The 11,762-nt window shown below is 39.6% G+C and overlaps 2 protein-coding genes across 2 annotated transcripts; both read right to left on the reverse strand.

The window, feature by feature from the left end:
• Position 1: 1 nt before the first annotated feature.
• Positions 2-2,419, reverse strand: LOC124392630 (protocadherin alpha-C2-like). Its single transcript, XM_046859781.1, has one exon. The coding sequence runs from the start codon at positions 2,417-2,419 to the stop codon at positions 2-4; it is 2,418 nt and encodes an 805-aa protein (XP_046715737.1).
• Positions 2,420-2,988: 569 nt separating this feature from the next.
• On the reverse strand, positions 2,989-8,392 carry pcdhb (protocadherin b). Its single transcript, XM_046859454.1, has 2 exons — positions 5,899-8,392; positions 2,989-3,143 (listed from the first exon to the last, which is right to left on the reverse strand). The coding sequence occupies exons 1-2, from the start codon at positions 8,287-8,289 to the stop codon at positions 3,126-3,128; spliced, it is 2,409 nt and encodes an 802-aa protein (XP_046715410.1). The 5' UTR covers positions 8,290-8,392; the 3' UTR covers positions 2,989-3,125.
• Between the last annotated feature and the right edge of the window lie 3,370 nt (positions 8,393-11,762).

Genomic DNA, 11,762 nt, shown 5'->3' on the forward strand with positions numbered 1-11,762 from the left:
TTTATCCTACCTGTAAAGTGGATGCAGCTGAGTCACTAGTCTCAGTCAGTCCTGTGCTCCTTGGTATACTGGATACAACATATCTTGTTCCCTTTGGCACAGGTTGTCTAACTACCAGCTTTCCTTTCCTGGTCTCTGCTAGAAATAAACTGTACCAGTAGGCATCGTTGGAGACCAGGGTGGAATCTGCGATGGTGGAGTTTCTCTCACTAATCACGCTGTTCCTAAAGGGAGGAGCAGCTTTACTGGGTTTCGGTTTCTTACACTTCAGCACAATGGTCACCAGTATGGTGATCAGTAACAGAAATGATACCGAGCCCAGTCCGATCACTAGATACAGGTTTAAATCTGAAAAGATGTCATATTCTAAAGGCACTTCAGTCATGTCAGCATAGCTTTTAAGCGCGGTCTCCACCGTGGAGAGTGTGATGGTGATTGTAGCAGAAAGAGAGGGATCTCCATTATCCTTGGCGATCACCACCAGCCTCTGGTGGCGCGAGTCTCTGTAACTGAACATTCTCGTGGTCCGGATCTCTCCGTTGTACTGGTCCAAACTAAATAATGTAGCGTCCGTGTTCTGAAGAAACTGGTATGTGATGCGAGAGTTGTGTACAGAGTCTGTGTCTATAGCAATTACTTTGGATATTAGAGTTCCTTTATCAGTGGATCTCGGTATTTTCTCCTGTACCACTGAGCCATGCGCGCGCCATGGAGACACTATAACTGGTGTGTTGTCGTTCTGGTCCATGATAACAATGCGAACGGTAACATTACTGCTGAGTGGAGGAACACCAGAGTCTCTTGCTTCGATATGGAAAAGAAACTCCTTTTCTATCTCATAATCAAACGTCTTTAACGCGTAAAGCGCACCGTTCTCTGGATTCATGGAGAACAGCATGGACATTGAGGTATTTGCAATTTCTTTTTCAAGTATAAAATAAACGAGATACTGATTTTCATGGAGATCTGGGTCAATTGCATTTATATAACTCAATAAAGCCCCAGGTGGATTATTCTCCACCACCTGCAATGTATAAATGGATTTAGGAAACTGTGGCGCGTTGTCGTTAACGTCTAGCAGTTCTAGAGTTAGAGTTTCATTGTCAGATAAGGGAGGGTTTCCTCGATCGGTAACAGTAAATGTGATGTCATATTCTGCAACCTTTTCCCGATCTAGCGGTTTTGAAACTACAAGCTCATAATAATCTTTAGCTGATTCTTTAAGAGCAAATGGTAGATATTTATTAATGTGAACGTCAATTTGGCCATTTTCCTCGGAATCTTTGTCATTCACACTGATTATTGCAATGACCGTCCCCAGAGCAACATCCTCTTTAACTGGACTTTGAAATGACTTTACGGATATTTCGGGATGATTGTCGTTCATGTCGGAAATGCGAATTGTTAATTCGCATTTTCCAAACAAATAATTCACTCCTTTATCTTTTGCTATTATCTCCATGTTATAAATGTTAAAATCTTCATAATTGATAATCTCCTTTACTCTGATTTCACCATTATGTTCATTTAAACTGAAGGTCTCTTGTGTTTTTTCAGACGTGTAAAGGCTGAATGAATAACTTATATCGGAATTAGAGCCTTCATCTAAATCCGTCGCGCTTAATTGTACAACTAAGCTACCTATAGGAGCATTCTCGGTAAGATTTATATGAAAACTTTCCTTTTGAAATTTTGGGGCGTTGTCATTTGTATCCAGTACGCGAACGATTACACTGGCTGTACCTGAACGAGCAGGCACTCCGCCATCTACAGCCGTAAGTATCAAATCATGAATGGTCTTCTCCTCTCTATCTAAGGCTTTGTTCAAAATTAGATCAACAAACTTTGACCCATCTCTTCCAGTTTGTATTTCTATAGAGAAGTGTTCACTTTCACTTAGAAGATATGTTTTGATCGAATTTGTCCCGATATCTGGATCTACCGCAGGGTTAAGAGAAAATCTTTCCCCGGGCGCTGTTGATTCGGAGATATCTAAGTGCATTGTATCTCGTCTAAAGCTAGGAGCATTATCGTTAATATCCATTACAAGCAATTCAATATTAAACATGCGCACTGGATTTTCAATTGAAACCTCTAATTTAAGAAAACACGAGTTTGTTGTTTTTGTGGGACATAATGACTCTCTGTCAATTTTTTCCACTATATACAGCTCCCCCGTCGCTTTGGTAATCTCTAAATATTTCTTGTTGGCTATCCCATCCAACCGTATTTTACGGCTCACTAAACTTGGGACGTCCAGTCCAAGATCAGCTGCTATATTTGCAACAAATGATCCCTCCTCCATTTCTTCAGGAATGCTATAATGAGTAACTGCAACGGCTACATGAATCACGGCGAAAATAAATATAATGATCGAGCCATACCTCATCCACGACTGCTGTTTTACAGTGTCATCCATTGTTTTAAATCAGTGCGCAAAAAGCCTCCACGAAATACCAGAGATATATAAAAAGCAATAAAGCCAGATGTATCGGTGCTGTTTGTGCAAAAAGAATACAGATTTTCCAGGTAGTTATTGCCGAGCAATTCAGCTCAGGACCTGTTCACATAACAAAAGAAATCCTTTCTGAAACGAGGCAATGACGACATAGGAACGACCTGCCTTGCATGGTTTTCATGGTGAGCAGCGACGCATTGTGCACAGTCGGAAAGGGTACACTTATAAAGGTTTGCACACACACACACACACACACACACACACACACACACACACACACACACACACACACACACACACGCACACACACACACACACACACACACACACACACACACACACGCACACACACTATTCTTATTATATATAGTAAGGAGTTAGTTATATAATAATTTATAAAAAAAAATATATATATAGACTTAGATGTCGTAAATAGTTACCGGGAACATTGTTTATCAAAAGGTAAATTACCTGTAAAGTAGATGCAGCTGAGTCACTAGTCTCAGACAGTCCTGTGCTTCTTGGTATACTGGACACAACGTATCTTGTCCCCTTTGGCACAGGTTGTCTAACTACCAGCTTTCCTTTCCTGGTCTCTGCTAGAAATAAACTGTACCAGTAGGCATCGTTGGAGACCAGGGTGGAATCTGCGATGGTAGAGTTCCTCTCACTGATCACACTGTTCCTGCAGGGAGGAGCAGCTTTACTGGGCTTTGGTTTCTGACACTTCAGCACGATGGTCACCAATATAGTGATCAGTAACAAAAATGAAACTGAACCCAGTCCGATCACTAGATACAGGTTTAAATCTGAAAAGATGTCATATTCTATAGGCATTTCAGTCATGTCAGCATAGCTTTTAAGCGCGGTCTCCACCGTGGAGAGTGTGATGGTGATTGTAGCAGAAAGAGAGGGATCTCCATTATCCTTGGCGATCACCACCAGTCGCTGGTGGCGCGAGTCTCTGTAACTGAACATTCTCGTGGTCCGAATCTCTCCGTTGTACTGGTCCAAACTAAATAATGTAGCATCCGTGTTCTGGAGAAACTGATAAGTAATGCGAGAGTTGTGTACAGAGTCTGTGTCTATAGCAATTACTTTGGATATCAGAGTTCCTTTATCAGTGGATCTCGGTATTTTTTCCTGTACTACGGAGCCGTGCGCGCGCCATGGAGACACTATAACAGGTGTGTTGTCGTTCTGGTCCATGATAATAATGTGAACAGTCACATTACTCCTGAGTGGGGGAACCCCAGAATCTCTGGCTTCGATATGAAAAAGGAACTCCCTCTCCATCTCATAATCGAATGTCTTTAATGCGTAAAGATTACCATTTTCTGGATTAACGGAGAACAGCATGGACATCGATGTATTGACAATTTCCTTTTCTATTATGAAATAAACGAGATATTGATTTTCATGGAGGTCTGGGTCGTGTGCAGTCAGGGAACCCAGTAAAGCGCCAGGAAGATTATTTTCCACAACCTTTATTGCATAAAATGATTGTGGGAACTGTGGCACATTGTCGTTAACGTCCAATAGCTCCAGAGTTATAGTTTCATTCTCCGATAAAGACGGGTTTCCTCTGTCAGTAACAGTAAATGTGATGTCATATTCTGCTACCTTTTCACGGTCCAGTGTTTGAGATACAACGAGCTCGTAATAATTTTCAGTTGATTCTTTTAAAGCAAACGGTAAATTGTCAGGAATATGTACATCAATTTGGCCATTTTCACCCGAATCTTTATCACTCACACTAATCACTGCAATGACTGTATCAACAGCGATGTCCTCTTTAACCGGATTTGTAAAAGATCTTACAGAAATTTCTGGATGATTATCATTCATATCTGTAATCATAATGACTATTTTACACTGGCCGGACAACGAAGTTGAACCTTTATCCTTTGCTATAATCTCCATGTTATAAATTCGGAAATCTTCGTAATTAATCATTTCTTTAACTCTTATCTCACCGGTGTCTGGGTTTAAACTAAAAGTCTCTTGTGCCTTTTCCGATGTATATAGGCCGAAAGAGTATGTAATATCTGAGTTGGAGCCTTCATCTAAGTCCGTTGCATTTAGTTTCATCACGAGACTTCCTGTCGGCAAATTCTCTGTGACATTGATTGTATAGCTTTCCCGATCAAACTTGGGTGCATTGTCATTCGCATCCTGCACTTGAACAACGATGCTGGCTGTACCAGAGCGCGCAGGAGATCCTCCATCCACAGCAGTAAGGATTAAATCATGGACTGCTTGAACTTCCCGGTCTAAAGTTTTTTCAAAATTAAATCAGCAAATTTAGAACCGTCTCTACCAGACTGTATCTCTATACCAAAGTGATCGCTTTTACTTAGGTAGTACGTTTTAACCGAATTGGATCCAATATCAGAATCCACCGCATTGCTGACAGAAAATCTTTCACCTACTGGTGTCGATTCCAAAATGTCCAAATAAATAGTGTCGCGTCGGAAATGAGGATTGTTGTCATTAATATCGGTTATTTCTAATTCGATGTAAAATATGCGCACAGGATTCTCCACAATCACTTCCATTTTTAAAAAGCAAGTGGTTTTAGCTGGACAAAGAAGCTCGCGATCAATCTTTTCTAATATGTAAAGCTCTCCCTTTTCTCTGTTTATGTCCAGATATTTCTTATTAGCAATAACATCTAGTCGTGCCTTTCGCTTAATTAATGTATCTAAATCCAGCCCCAGATCGGTGGCTAGATTTGCAACCACGGATCCTTCTTCCATCTCCTCAGGGATTGAATAGTGCGTTACAGTAGACGCTGTTTGAATCATGGCAGACAATAAAATAACACGCGAGACGTACCTTCTCCAGCACCGCGCATTCATCTGAACCCCCATTGTCCTCTCTAACCTTTTTTTTGTAAAATATAATGACTTTTCCACAGGACCCCAAATGATGACAAAATAAATATTTTAAAATAGTATAACGCTTTAAGAAAAACAAACAAACTGCGTATCCGTTTTCCACTTATTAGTGTATTCTTTTAAGCACGCGATGCACCTTCTGATCGCCCAGACATCAACTGTGATGGCGCCAGGAACATACGCCCAGTGGACAGCCCATTTGCTTTTTGTGGATTACAGCGCCACTTTGTGCACACGCGAAGCATTTAAATGGGCATCTTCAAGACAAATAAAGTAAATTTCGTAAAGAAAAATATTGACAGTATGTTGATGACATTGTAGAATATTTACCATTCATTGTTAGATAGTTAGATTGCACTTTTTTTCGGATTCAGTTAACGTTTGTTGTTACACAGAATATTTGAACAATTATTTGTCCCTGTGCACTACCAATTGGGTTTGCATGACATTTGAGTAGCATAAAATGCCCTATAATTTAACGAGGACATTAGAGAAATCCTGAAATTTAACTGAATTTATGTCAAGTTGTTGCTATCTTACCTGTAAAGTAGACGCAGCTGAGTCACTAGTCTCAGTCATTCCTGTGCTCCTCGGTATACTGGACACAACGTATCTTGTCCCCTTTGGCACAGGTTGTCTAACTACCAGCTTTCCTTTTCTGGTCTCTGCCAGAAATAAACTGTACCAGTAGGCATCGTTGGAGACCAGGGTGGAATCTGCGATGGTAGAGTTTCTCTCACTGATCACACTGTTCCTGCAGGGAGGAGCAGCTTTACTGGGCTTTGGCTTCTGACACTTCAGCACGATGGTCACCAATATAGTGATCAGTAACAGAAATGACACCGAGCCCAGTCCGATCACCAGATACAGGTTTAAATCTGAAAAGATGTCATATTCCAAAGGCATTTCAGTCATGTCAGCATAGCTTTTAAGCGCGGTCTCCACCGTGGACAGTGTGATGGTGATTGTAGCAGAAAGAGAGGGATCTCCATTATCCTTGGCGATCACCACCAGCCGCTGGTGGCGCGAGTCTCTGTAACTAAACATTCTCGTGGTCCGGATCTCTCCGTTGTACTGGTCAAGACTGAACAATGTAGCGTCCGTGTTCTGGAGAAACTGGTACGTCACGCGGGAATTGTGCACTGAATCTGCGTCTATAGCAATTACTTTGGCTATCAGAGTTCCTTTATCAGTGGATCTCGGTATTTTCTCCTGTATTACTGAGCCATGCGCGCGCCACGGAGACACTATAACTGGTGTGTTGTCGTTCTGGTCCATGATAATAATGTGAACGGTCACGTTACTGCTGAGTGGAGGAACACCAGAGTCTCTAGCCTCGACGTGGAATAGGAACTCCTTTTCTATCTCATAATCAAACGTCTTTAGTGCGTAAAGGTTTCCGTTCTCTGGATTAATCGAGAACAACATGGACATGGAAGTGTTTGCTATTTCCCTTTCTATTATGAAATACACTAGATATTGATTTTCATTTAAATCTGGGTCATGTGCTGTTATAGAGCTTAATAATGCACCCGGAGGATTATTTTCCATAACATATATTTTATAGAAAATCTGTGGGAATTGCGGTGCGTTATCATTAACGTCCAGTAAATGCACTGTTATAGTTTCATTGTCAGACAGTGAAGGATTTCCTCTGTCTGTAACTAACAACGTAATATCATATTCTGATTTTGTTTCGCGATCTAATGGTCTCGAGACTAGCAGTTCGTAGTGGTAGTTAGATGATTTGTTTAGAGTAAATGGTATGTTCCTATTGATTGTGAGATTAACCTTGCCATTATCCCCCGTGTCTCTGTCGCTTACACCTACAAGGGCTATGACAGTGCCGACAGGAGTGTCCTCTTTCACAGTGTTCTTCAGTGATTTGATGGTTATCTCTGGATAATTATCATTCATGTCGTTAATATCCACTGTTATTCTACACTGACTGGAAAGCGGAACAGGACCATTATCTTTGGCTTCTATATGCATCTCAAATATTTTCATGTCTTCGAAATCTATAGTTCCTTTAACAGTGATTTCGCCCGTTTCTGAATTCAAATTAAACACGTTTTGCGTTTTTTCTGAGGTATATAGTGTAAATGAGTATGTTATTACCGCGTTTGAGCCTTCATCAGAATCGGTTGCGTTTAATTTAGTTACAAGAGTTCCAATCGGTGAATTCTCATTCATTTTCACTGTGTAGACTGAGAGGTCAAACTGAGGGGCGTTGTCGTTTGTGTCTAGCACTCGAACAATAATACTGGCAGTTCCTGAGCGTGCAGGGACACCGCCATCTACAGCAGTAAGAATGAGAGTATGAATAGGCTTTGCTTCCCTGTCTAATGCTTTCATAAGAACCAAGTCGACATATTTTGTATCACTACCAGAATGAATATCGATTGTAAAATGATCACTTTCTCCAATTTTGTAAGTATTTACAGTGTTGGCACCTACATCCGGGTCTTGTGCATTGGGTAAAGAAAATCGTTCACCGGGTGACGCCGACTCGGAGACATCAAGTTCGACCCTATCCATTCTAAAATGTGGAGCGTTATCGTTGATATCTGTGATTTGTAATTCAATGTTAAAAATACGCAATGGGTTTTTGATTATCATATCTAGTTTAATCAAACAGTTTGACGTTTTGACCGGGCATATATTTTCTCTATCAATTCTCTCAATAATGTACAGCTCCCCAGTTTTCTTATTAACATCTAAGTATTTTTTGTTATTAAATATATCAAGCTTTACCTCTCGTTCAGCTAAAGCTCCTACATCCAGTCCCAAGTCTGCAGCTAGATTAGCAACAATAGACCCTCTCTCCATCTCCTCCGGTATAGAGTAACGCGTGACAGACAAAGCCAATTTCCATGTCGCCAAGAATACAAAAAAACCGATCACACAACGCATACATTCCACAATCTTCATTCTTCCGGCCCTACTCAGCTTCAGGTAATGTGTTTCTAGAGTAGGTCAAATAAACAAATTGAGATCACGGAAAGTGCTGTGGTCCTCACAGATATACTGGACATGTGAGAATTATAATTACTATCTCCCTCTCGAGCAAATGCCTTTTAAAGTCATTTACTAGCAAACAGCGACACCCGGAGACCAACGTCAGCGAGTTCCGCGAAATCGATAGAAAAAAGATAGAAGATAGAAAAGATAAAGCAGAATTCGTTTATTTTAAAGTAACTATTACCAAAGTAATACTATTAATGTGTGTCCGCATTTGCTGCATTTCTGCAGTAACATTAAACGTGTACATGAACTCCTCATGTGCTAGAACCTAGTGGTTACTTTCAGCACCACAGTAGTGAACAGCGACACTCAAGTAAATTCGGCTTGTCAGGCTTGATGGTTTTTAGCAGTTTAAATTTAGTATTTCTGACACAATTCCTGTTTCCACAAACACTCCGCCTTTTTTCAGTTGTGCTGAACATATAGATAAAACTATTTATAATTCAATTCTCAAATCAATTTAATTCAACTCTATAAAAAATTAATTTTATTGTATAGCGCTTTTAACAATAGACATTGTGTCAAAACAGCTTTACACAGAAAAGGCAGTGATAAACAATGTATGAATTTATTCCATATAATTGTAAGGTTATTCCTAAAGAGCATCCAGTGGCAACTACAGCAAGGAAAAACTCCCTGAGATGCCATGGGAAAGAAATCTTAAGAGGAAACAGACTGAACAGGGAACCGGTCTTTACATGGGTGGCACAGAATATTCATTTATAACAGTTCATCTTTGTTGAGGTGTGCAGTAGGTGATTAAATTCAGCTTGTGGTTCTGAGCCATTGTAGCAGACTGTTGACATTAAGTAAAGTCCAAATTCATTCTCAAATCCAAGTGAGCTTTATGATTGAACAGTTTGATAAAGTGAAACCTATGCTGTAGCAAAGAAAGGTTAATTATTTCAACAACAACAAAAAAAATACATAAACATATTCTATGTAAATTGATTGTATATTAATTAAATATGTATTGTATGTTTAAATATGTATGCATATATATATATATGTATATATATATATATATATATATATATATATATATATATATATATATATATATATATATATATATATATATATATATACATACATATCTGCTCTGCCCTTCATTGTTCTGTTTGCTGTTTTATGGAATTTTTTAAATGTTTTTCTTTTGATTCTCTCTCTGCATTGCCCTGTTCGCCTGTGTTAAGACTGGACTGTTTTTTAGACTTTAATTTTGCCTTTGGCCTATTGCTCTGGTACTTTTCTTATCTAGTCACCCACAGATCTGACAGAATAATCTGGCTTTGCATCGTGATACCTGACACTCTCCATCTTCACTCATGTTTGCACAACTTTTTTTGCACTATGACACTTAAATTTTGGACTTGCGCAGCACAGTGGACACTTAAAGGACAATCACTAAATCACTGTTAATATTTGCCATACGCATCCATGTATATACATACATTTTCATATTTTTTAAGTTTTTACTTTTTATTTACCTACCTTTTTTTCTGGTTTTATTTTTATCCTTAAATTCTATTCGTTTTTATGTTTAAATGACGGACAGACGTAAAAAGCATTTCACTGCATGTCGTACTCTGTATGTATGTGTCAAGTCAAGTTTATTTCTATAGCGCTTTTCACAACAGACATTGTCTCAAAGCAGCGTTACAGAAATTAACAGTCAAGGTGAATGGTGTGCATTTATCCCTGATGAGCAAGCCGTGGTGACTGTGGCAAGGAAAAACTCCCTTAGATGTAATGAGGAAGAAACCTTGAGAGGAACCAGACTCAAAATGGGAACCCATCCTCATTTGGGTGACATCAAGAGTGTGATCATAAATCTTTCAACAATACAGGAGAGTGAGAACTAACATGAGTACTGGAGTATAAGATTATAAGTAATGTTCTTTTTGCAGTCTTATACAGTCTATATGGTTAGTAGCTCCTAGTTTTATGAGCTCAACAATTGTGATCATCACAGATCCAGCATCAGCTTCTCCATGCCAGAGCCTTTAAACACTCCAGTAGGTCCAATGTCAAAACCACACATATAGCGGGATACAATTGGCACTGGTACGTCTCTAGATGGTTCGGGATGTTCGGAATCTACTTCTTCAAAGGTCCATAAATCATCATGAGGTGGGACGTGACTGGAGCTGGCCAACCTCACCATGCCTCGGGATGGGGAGAGAAAGAGAAGCAGTAGAGTAGAATTAGCTTAGCTGCTGTTCATGATATTAACAGCACAAGTTGATAATGTGCATGTGATCAGATGTTCTGGAGCACAAGGTTATGATGTGAGACGTATGTTATGTGTAGGCTTTGCTAAAAAGATATGTTTTTAATCTGCACTTAAACTGGGAGAGTGTGTCTGAGCCCCGAACACTGTCAGGAAGACTATTCCAGAGTTTAGGAGCTAAATGTGAAAATGATCTGCTGCCTTTAGTGGACTTTGCTATTCTAGGAACTACTAGAAGCCCAGAGTTTTGAGATCTCAGGAAGCGTGGCGGATTGTAGCGTGTTAAAAGACTGGAGAGATATATGGGAGCCAAACCATTTAGTGCTTTATAAGTGAGAAGCAGTAGTTTGAAGTCTATTCGAAACTTAACAGGAAGCCAGTGTAGTGACGATAAGATTGGGGTTATATGGTCATATTTTCTTGACTTTGTAAGAACTCTTGCTGCCGCATTCTGAACTAACTGAAGCTTGTTTATTAATGACGCAGGACATCCACCTAGTAATGCATTACAATAATCTATTCTGGAGGTCATGAATGCATGGACGAGCTTCTCTGCATCGGATTTAGAAAACATATTTCATAGCTTAGAAATATTTCTAAGGTGAAAGAAGGCTGTTTTTGTAACTTGATTGATATGATTTTTAAAAGACAAGTTGCTGTCTAAAATAACTCCCAGGTCTTTTACCGTTGAACTAGTGGTTACAGAGCATCCGTCTAAATGCAGGTTGAGATGCTGGAGCTTCTGTATACTGGTTTTTGAGCCGATGAGCAAAATCTCTGTCTTATCAGAATTTAGTAGTAGAAAGTTATGGGTTATCCAATCTCTTATTTCTTTAACACACTCAATTATGCAAGCTAATTGAGCTGTATCACCTGGTTTTGTTGAGATATATAGCTGGGTGTCATCAGCATAACAATGGAAGCTAATTCCATGCCTTCTAATAATATTTCCTAATGAAAGCATGTATATTGTGAAGAGCAGGGGTCCTAGAACTGAACCTTGTGGCACGCCATAATTTACTAGCATTGGCCTGGATAACTCTCCATTTAAGTCTACGAAATGGTAACGATCGGACAGGTGGGATTTAAACCAGCTTAATGCCTGTCCCTTAATGCTGATGTAATTCTGTAAGCGATCTAGGAGGAG

Source organism: Silurus meridionalis, chromosome 10, assembly GCF_014805685.1.
Source record: "Silurus meridionalis isolate SWU-2019-XX chromosome 10, ASM1480568v1, whole genome shotgun sequence".
Lineage (NCBI taxonomy): Eukaryota > Metazoa > Chordata > Actinopteri > Siluriformes > Siluridae > Silurus > Silurus meridionalis.

Coding starts and splice junctions, on each gene's coding strand:
- LOC124392630 (XM_046859781.1), bottom strand. CDS start 2,419: ATGGATGACACTGTAAAACAGCAGTCGTGGATGAGGTATGGCTCGATC.
- pcdhb (XM_046859454.1), bottom strand. CDS start 8,289: ATGAAGATTGTGGAATGTATGCGTTGTGTGATCGGTTTTTTTGTATTC.